Source organism: Rhamphochromis sp. 'chilingali' (assembly GCF_963969265.1).
Source record: "Rhamphochromis sp. 'chilingali' genome assembly, chromosome: 2".
In the NCBI taxonomy this organism is placed as follows: Eukaryota; Metazoa; Chordata; class Actinopteri; order Cichliformes; family Cichlidae; genus Rhamphochromis; species Rhamphochromis sp. 'chilingali'.
The window spans coordinates 5,693,331-5,703,103 of record NC_137930.1 but is presented as its reverse complement, the minus strand read 5'-3'; the positions used below and the strand labels follow the sequence as shown (position 1 = coordinate 5,703,103).

General features: G+C 38.9%; 1 protein-coding gene across 1 annotated transcript; it reads right to left on the bottom strand.

Moving 5' to 3' along the window:
* Positions 1-3,357: 3,357 nt before the first annotated feature.
* LOC308390120 (eotaxin-like) lies at positions 3,358-6,427 on the bottom strand (the record flags this gene model as incomplete). The annotated part of the gene is made up of 4 exons (XM_080871812.1): positions 6,370-6,427; positions 4,259-4,362; positions 3,576-3,699; positions 3,358-3,448 (listed from the first exon to the last, which is right to left on the bottom strand). Exons 2-4 carry the CDS (start codon positions 4,317-4,319, stop codon positions 3,358-3,360), a joined length of 276 nt encoding a protein of 91 aa, XP_080727938.1. The 5' UTR covers positions 4,320-4,362; positions 6,370-6,427.
* Positions 6,428-9,773: the final 3,346 nt, after the last annotated feature.

Here is a 9,773-nt window from a genome sequence, read left to right as displayed (position 1 = left end):
TGCAAGAAACATTTTGTCGCTTATTCAATTACTTGTTTAGTCTCAGCTCGACTGCAGGGTTCCCCAACCTTATAACCAGTACATTTGCATAATGACTGAAACTAGCACCACTGACTAATAATGGGCCATGAGGTCAGTTTCATGATCATTAATATGCCAGCTATCATGACCTCCTTTATAATGTTTGTGTGACAAAGTGGGTGAGAACACCTTTTGTTCAGAGTTAAAAGCTGGATATTCTTAGTTAACATTCTTGTTTTGATTTAGCCATATCTCATATGTATTCTGTAGTAGGCAAACGTGTACTATCCCGGGTTTGTTTATGTTTCGCACTGTTACAGATTATTTAATGTAACATCTTGGTTTAAATCAACTCTGACAAGTTTGTTAATTGTCTAGTTTGAACTCACCTAACCTACCTGTGTGCCAGGAACAATAGGAGGAAATGTAGTTTCAATTCCCCGTATTTATAGCGTCCAGGTTAGTCTGAGATCACAGGAAGAGACCAGGTCAAGAAGGGGGAGAATTCTTGTAATTTGATAAAGTCTTGTAATTTGACTTTGTGTTTGTTGAGAAATGGATTTATTGTTGTGATATGTATTGACTACACCTTAGTTTTTATAGCTAATAAAGAGTAGCATTATACGTTTATGAGAATGGTAATATTTGTCTTACCTACTGCATGGAATAGTTCAGAGGAGAAATTGTTTGGATAGCAGAAGAACTCTGGTGTTAGTGGGAGAAAGGACCAGGTCAGTATAGCTGTGTGCATGTGACCATAATTTCTGCTGATTTAAGTTCAGTTATGTTTATTTTTACTGAGTTAACTATGAAGTTGACTTTCTTATTTATTTTTGTAAATATTGTTTGGTCACAAAAATGGTGAATACATCACTCGCTACACTGGACAGCACGGTTACTACTTATTCTCCAGCCAAATGACTCTGCAGTAGTGGGCACCCGCTACGATCAGCAATGACAGTAACTCGTCACTCGGAGGGTAACAGGTTGCATATGTGCACACATATATGCATTCAGTGAACACAGTTATGCACACTGTACTGAGTTGGACCATATTTATTGTATCACGTTTTTCATTGTATAGATTCAAAAAGGTGCTGAAAACATTTGGAGAGATTTTTTATCCATGTTGACATGATAACATCACACACTTCCTGCAGATTTATTGATATTATTTATTAATTTGAATCTTCTGCTCCAGCTGTCGTGGAACTTTGTAAATAAAGTCTGCAACACGGTAGGAGCTGTGATCAAGCTATTTATTACTGCACGCAGGAGGTCACACACACACATCAAAACATAACAGGTTCATAGCAATGAGTGTTCTAACCTTGCAGCGCCCCTTTTATAACACCGCACAAACACTACTCTCCCTAGTGTTTATACTGTCAGAGTGCAGGCAGATTCAGTTTTAGACCGTGAGAGTCCACATGTGCCCAGTGAGCAATGTCATTTGTTCAAAAACACCCTGCAATTAAAGCGTATCCTTTTCATTCAAAATTTCCGTGTGTTCATATAGTTGTGGTTTATGTACACCCAATCTGGCCATAATGAGTGTATGTAAATTTCTGACCACAGTATTAGAGAGATTCCTGGAGGGCATCGAAAGCAAAACAATCGTGGGTTTACTTATGCTTTGCAAAACATCTTAGAAAATACAGTCATTATAAAATTGCTGTTTAATCTGTTCACAGATTAAAATAACTAGAGCTTTATTATGGTTGACCATAAAAAAAGCTGGCCTCCTGAGGGATCATGCTGGGAATGGGCAGATGGTCTGTCTCATAAATCTGGAAGACACTTTTTCTAGTCGTTCCTGTTCATTTTTGTAATTTACTCCATAAAAGTCACAACAAAAAGAATTTCTTTCCTGAGATCTTCTTCTTTGACTGCAGCCGCCATCAGTAAACTCTGTATTCCCATTCATGAACGTTTCTCTTGATTGTCGAGTTTGAGAATGATACACGTTTCTCCTCAAGATGTGAGGGAAGATTTTCTGCAATCATCCACTTTTTAAAAAATCTTCTGTCTTCTCTAAGACAAGTTAGACATTAAACTGCTTATTTGTCACGTAATACCAGGAACAGGCCTCACTTGGCCATGAAACTGCTCTCACTCAATTATTCAGTTTCTTTAAGCCTCTGAAAATGGAGGACTGTGAATAAAAATGCCTACAATTCTTAATTAATATTATACATCTGTTGATGCCCTTCACTGTTTCAGTTAAAATCCAATGGTGAAATTGCAAAAATATATGGTAAAAAAAAAAATAAATGTCAAAATGTAGCATGTACTGTTCCAGGAGTGAAAAACTTGTGACCCCATATCAGGCTATGTTGTGCTCAGTAGGTAGTTGGAAGGTCAGGGTTCGAATCCACTGAATGGCTACCCAGAAGCACCTGAGCAAGGTATCGTCCCTACACACGGCTCCCTGGGCACCTGATTAGTGGCTGCACACTGCTTCACTGAGTGAATGGGTTAAATGCAGAGAGATTAATTTCCCCACGGGGATCAATAAAGTATACATTATTATTGCAACATGAACTTCTGTATGGATGTTGTTGTTCCAGTAAGGACTGTATATTGCTATGCTAACAACAAGCCCTGGATCACAGGTAACGTGAAAGTTGGTGATCAGCAGGAGCTCAAGCGCATGCAGAAGGTACTCAGAGTCTAGCCGAGGGAGGCAGAGAAGCCTTGCAGGAGTCAGCACAGACTCCTTCAACATCTGCAAAACGCTGCTGCAGATTTTCTATCGGCACGAAGAAGAGGGGCATTTCACACCTGTACAAAATTGTGAGGAAGGCAGGCTTCATTGTAGGAGCTGGATATCCTGACATCAGTGCCTGTCTGTCTATGTTGTGACAAACTTTTCAAATGTTTTCTCACTTCATACCCGGGACAAACGGCTGACCTGTGCGGTTTTAATGCTTCATTAACTATTCACTAACTTTCTTAATGTTTAATTACCCACGATGAAACCTCTTTCACTAAGTTAAAAACATCCATGCATGTTCTTACAGTACACAAGTTCATGTACACTCGTCCTGAGATTCCTGAGTTCAAAAAAAATAATTAAAAGTCCCAAAATTAATGTGACACTACATACACTCATCATCGACATGAAACTTCTGACCACAACTGCAGATGCTTGTTTTTTGTTTTTTTTTAATTGAAACATTCTTGGAGAGGATCGCAAGCAAATCAAGAGAACATGGGTTTATTTATGCTTTGCAAAGCGTCTTGTAAAATACAGTCATTATAAAAATGCTGGCAGTGAAGAGTAACATAACAGAGCCTGTTATTATGCTTGATCGTGGACACTGAAGAGCATTGTTAGTCACTGCTCTGCTCTTTCTTAAAAGCATCTTGAGCCCAGGTGACACTGTGGCCCACGCAGAAGCGTCTTCCTTTGGCTGTATGGATCCTGCAGGGATATTACAAAAGAGTTAGTACTGAAAATATTACGCTGTGTCTCAGTAAAATGTTCGTGCAATTTGTTTTGTGTTCAGAAACTGTTATTATTAATCTAATTACTCATTGTGGTGACATACACAAATGCTTTTTCCAGACAGCTGCTGTGAGTCTTGGTGACAGAGACTATGTTCTTCACTGGTATGCGTTCTGTAAAGAAATGGAAACAGCATTCTCCAGGAGCTGTCTCATCCAATGCTTCAGCTGGAAGAAAGAAAAAGAGCCACATCAGTTCAGTGACCTCAGCATCCTTCATGTTAAAATTACGTGAATCAACCTGCTAAGAAGCCTCTGGACAAAAAATAGCCAGAGGCCTTCTGACTCTATGAGTGATTAAACACAGCCTTAGTTATGAGTGTACAACTCATGATAACAAGCTAACCCTGCAAAATCCATCTTAGTTGACACCATGCAAAACCTCATCCTTGAGGTCCTCATCCATGATATTAGGTTTTCAGATGTCACTTTAACTCTGTAACATGACATCTGAAAACCTAATATCATGTCTGTGGTACAAATGCATCTTTGTTACGCATGCATATTTTATAACCAAAGCCAAACAACAACCTTTTTAAATGTATTTACTCAAAATAACAGCACACCAAAAACCATAACTAATCTGAGGTTAATTTAGTCAAATGCAAACCTTGTAAGTCATGCAATTTATGATGATTACTATTAAATTAGATGAAAATTGAAATAAAAACATCAAAGTGCCTCAGGTGTAATTTATCCTTAGCCACATGCAGACTGACAGACTTACGTGCAGCAGCGCAGCAATAAACAGTGAGCAGCAGAAGCAGCAGTCCCACTGTGGCCTTCATGGTGACTTCACTCTGGATGTGATGATGTTCTTTGGCTGTCGTTCTAAAAAGTGATCTGAAAGTTTAATGCTTTGCCACACTCATAAATAGGGCAGTCTTAACAGATCTGTCGTAGTGACTTGCCTTTTTGGGTAAAAGGAAGTGTAAGAGACACAGATGTCTTTGTCACTTAAACACGTAGATTAAAAATCACCCATCAAGCAACACCTCTGCAGCTCCTCCACCTTGAGTATAGAAATAGATAACATCAAGGATGTAACATGGATTCAACTCAACTAACAACGATCACTCCATTTTCACTACCATATGTTCTCGAGTCACATGACTCTACAGTACTCATAGGCACCTGCTTCACTCAGAAGCAATGGAAGCAAAATGGAAATTTTCTATTTCTAAAAACTGAAATGATAAACAGCTGCTGGTATGAGGTTCCAGACCCCCTCAACATCACAGTCACCTGACACTTTATCAGCTATACCTTGATCACACCAGGTTGAATCAATCTGGCTTATGAACTGACTCAAGCACTCATGCCTCAGGTTCAACGAGATACTGGAAACATTCCCCAGAGGTTTTGGTCCATGTTGACATCAAATATTTGCTGCAGATTTGTTGGTTGCACATCCATCAAGCCCCAAAGGTTCTCCATCTGAATGTGAAGGCCATTTGAGTACCGTGAGTGCGCTGTCATCTTCAAGAAACCAGTTTCAGATGATTTGAGCTTCATGACATGGCACATGGGTGTGGACCCAGGGTTGTGAGTTTTTTATGGGCAAGCCTGGGACCACGACAACCATCCTGCTGGATGCAGCTGTCAGTCAATGGGTAAACTGTGGTTAAAAAGTAATGGATGTGGTCACTAAGAGGCCCAATAAAATATCCCACACCCCATGACACCACCACCAGCAGACAAGGTAGGATGGATCTCATGTTATTTGAACCAAATTCTTAATCCACCATCAGGCAGACTAACCAGACAAAGCCCATCTTCTTCATGCTTTGATATGTTGTGTGTTCAGAGATACTCTTCTGTATCTGCCATTGCCTTTCTATCAGCTCGAAGATGAAGAGGCTGCTTTTAGCTTCTTCCTTGACACAAGGGGCCACCACAACTAGTTTAGTTGTTAGTAGTTTGATTTGGTTTTACACAGGATGCCTTTCCTGACACAACCTCAAACAGCATTTGAGCTAGAATCAAACCAGCATTTTTTTTTTCCAGCCAAGCAAACGTGACAACTGCAACGAAAGCTAGTTTGGCCTCTCTCCTCTGACCTCTCACATCAAAAGTGTATTTTTACCCAAAGAACCGCTTAGAAGATATTTTGTATTATTTAGACTGTGACTAATCTATGTGAACTCTAGACATGGCTGTGTGGAGAAGCTCCCAGCCCATCTGGCACCAACAGCCAAAGTTCAAAGCCACCTTAATTCACCTTCTTTTGTCATTTAGACGCCCAGTTTAATTTTCGTCAAATTGTCTTGACCACGTGCACACGCCTAAATGCACCAAAGTACCGCAATATGATTGGCTGATTAGTATTAATAAGCAGTTGAACAGGCATACGTAATAAAGTGGGTAGTGCACTCTTTTATAAGTCTTTGCAACTTTGAATTTAAATTCAATTGTGAAAAACAGATTATCCATTTTTATATTCCAGCATGCACGTGTGCTCTTACTGGTGCTTCACTGACAGCTGAGCCTTAGTCAACGTGGTTGCATGTGGTGTGGATTTATTTCTGAAAGCATTATTTAATGAATTCCACAGAACAGAGTAGCTATGGGAAAGTCATGCAAAACAAACAGAAACAAACACCAGTCAAAATTGTTTTATTCACAAGTGAAGGACAGTTCAGAGATGAACAGGCGCAGACAAATGTTTAACCACAACCTTTAGTTCCTGTTCATGTGTTGGTGTGACGAGCATTAGTCGGTCAGACCGTAACCACTGCAACTGTTATCACAGGAACAAATTTTCTCTCTTTTGCATCAAACATCATTTGGGTTGCTCTGCACCAGAAGAGACTTAAGTAAAACACAAAAAGCAGATACCTTAACCCTGTCGCTGGCCTCCGTGCTGCTTTGTGGTTGACGCCCCAGAAAAATATTCCATCACCATTTTCTGAAGTTCAGCTGTAAGTGAAGCCAGAAACAAAAAAACTGCATTTATACACTAATTTCACCATGAAATTTGAATAGGAGTTTGCACTTTCCTCCTTATCTGTAACGATTTTGGAATTATAGAGCCACAAAAAACAGTGTGTCATCACCCCATCCCATTCCCCCACTTCAGAAAAGTCTTAAATATATATATTTAATGTAACTTTAAGAAAAAAAAAGAAGTCAGTGCCTCAAAATGTTGGAATTGTGATTAAAACAGTAGAGTGGTCAACGAGGTGACTGAAGTGCACTCTGAGGAGGCGTTTCCTTGAAAGAAAGCAGTGAATCATTATTACGAGAAAACTGAAACAATGATGAAGTAAAAAGTTGCAGTAAAATGTCTCTAACCTTTTAGCAGCCCCAGTAAATGAGAGGCAGATCTGAGAAATTAGAATGTACTCTTTTAACCACAGCCCAGCACCTTTCGTGATACCATCTCGACTGATATAGATGACAGCGACAAACAGAAAAGATTGTGTGAGATTGCTATTTGTGTGTTCCATTGTAAGCCTGTTGCCCCTGATCTTATCACAAGGAAGCAGCTTGTGGTTCAGAGAGGAATCCACACAACGACTGCATATCTGGGTATTGTAAAATTGTAAAATATAATACCCATTACGCAACGCATGGGTCTGGGTACATGTGCGTGGTGCGTCTGTAATTTCACACATTTGCGTGTGTGAAATTCCACAGATCAGCATAAAATTACAGCTATGATTCTCAGCTCTGGTCTCACCTACACAGTTTTAACTAAAAAGTAAAGCTAAAGGTTATTCAAAGTAAAAGCCTCCAACTTTAATACACAAATACACATATCTGTCTTTTTTTTAGCATAATTCAGAGTGAAATTATTTATTGTGTTTTTTCTTTGTATTTGATCATGAGACCGGATTGGCCTTTGGTTTCACATAATCATTGTTGAACATGTTGCTTCAGCAAAGTGAGGGAAAAGGCTCACGTGGATGGACTGCTGTTATTTATTTCATTTATTTGTATTTATAATATTATTTATATATTTATATTTATTTATGCATTTTCTTTATGTTACCTCTGCGTGTGTGTGGTTGTGTGTGTGTTTTATAAATCAAGTAATAAATATTATCAACAGACAGGAGTTTTCCCTCTTTCTCTCAAATGCGCTGTATCTTTCAGTTTTGAATAATTATAGATTTTTTCTTTATATCAGCAAAATATTTGAAAACATTTTTATTTTTAATCAGCTGAAGGAATACCTTTTATCTCATGGTCTTTGTGATAAGTACCAATCAGGTTTCTAACCAATCATAGCACAGAAATAGCTCTTACTAAAGATAAAAGTAACCTGTAGATCAACAGTGACTCACACGGAGTTTCAGTCTGAGCTCGATCGCCATTTCCTTTGACTGCGTGTCATAATATTTTAATTCAAAGGCTTCATTATTCAGTTTCAATCAGTAGCTTTAGATCGGCACAAGCAAAAAATCAGTCAGGGGTTCCTCGAGCCTCGGCTCTTGGCGTAACGCTCTATTTGGAGGATTGTCCAAATCATCAGCAGTCAGAGTTCTTACACATGCAAAGCACTTTGCCCCCTCAGTGCAGCTCTGACTTGCTCAGTGTCTCTAAACCAATTAGTCCAATTATTTCGGGCTCATGTGCAGTCCTGTGCCCTGATCGTACAGTGTCGATATAAACTGCATGAACTATGTGCCCTTTGCAAGCTGACTCAGAGCTGCATGTTCTCACATGAGAATCTGTTTTTAGAGACAATGTGCTGTAGTTCTGTGAAATTAGCAGTGATTCTGTGGTTTCAGCTGACATTTATCAGTCAACAGTTGCACAGTCTATGCATGGTGATAACGTTTAATGTCATGTTTGCCAGATTCAGGAACTTTTTGGTTCCAGCATCAAGTCCACCGAGCGTCTCAACAGGAAGCGCTGCACTTTCTCACCTCACAAAATTTGCCTGACAACATTTCTTCATTTTGTTTATAAATAGTTTTGCACTCCAAACATGGTGACGAAGCTGACCCCGAGGCCGACCCCGATGCGCCCATCAGAGTGTGTAAATGTGTGTTTGAAAAAGAGCCTGAGTGAATGAAGCCTATAGTAAGAAATCACTATTAATGCTTAAATACAGCTAATACCAAGCACTTAATGAACATGAAACAAGACTGCAATGATTCATTTTAGGTTTTTTAGTAGTTGCAATATGACACATGAAAAAAAATCACTATTTTTTAAATTTTCTATGAATTATTTTTAACACATTCTTAATGGTTGTAAAGACAAGTCACAAAGAAAAGCAGCTTTTGTCTCTGGATAACTATGAGAGCATTTTTTCTGATTTGTAAATGTTTAGTAATGTTTAGCAAATTAATCTGTAAAAAAATATTAGTAAAATATTAGTAGCAGCTTTTTGTTCTATTTTGTCTCATCATTTGATTCATGTTTCCATGTGAACCCCAAATGAATCAGAAATATTGAATTACAAGATGTTTTTACGTGCCAACTGTTTCTCACTCAGCGGTGGAACTCCAGCAGATTTGATGCACTGATCATGTTTAAAATTGGTCATGTGACACTTGGTTCAATTCAGGTTTACAGAAAATAGCATCGGTTCACCTCAAGGTGCTTTTTATTGATTTGAATAAAGATTTTCTAGTATTAGTCAGAGAACCTCAACAATCAGATAACATGCTTGAATCTGTTCCAGTGAAAGTTTCCAGCAGAACATTGATGATACAGTAACACTGTGCTGTGATGGTTGGGAACATGCCATTAGATGGAAATGTCTGCAACATAGACTGTAAGTAAAAGTTAGTCTCTAGGTTTTTTTCTAATGATCAGCAGGAGGCAAGTTGGTGTCTGGAAGCTGATGAGGAAATGACTCAGAAAAAACTTTCCTGATGAGCTGATGTCATCAGTCAACAAATTTCAGTCTTTAATAAAGTGTGTTTGTAAATTATGGCTCTTTTTTAATGTAAAAAAAGAAATAACAAGCTTTAGGGTGTAACTACCCTTTGATTGATAAGTGGCTAGCCTGGGTCATGATTGACTCAAGCTGAAATATGATGCCAGCATGGAAGTGGCAAAAGTTACAGTTACTTTCAGCAACACATGAGGCGGCTTCCAAAAAGGGAGCTAATCCCCACAGACTCATTACTTTACAGCATTAAAAAGCTTATTTATAGCTTGGTATATAACACAGTTTGGGCCTCTGTGGGTAGTTTCCCCCTCATAACAAGCCTGAATGGCTTGTTCTGACAGGCAGCTGGAGCCAATCGGTGGTCTCATCTCTGCACAGTACTGGACCTCTT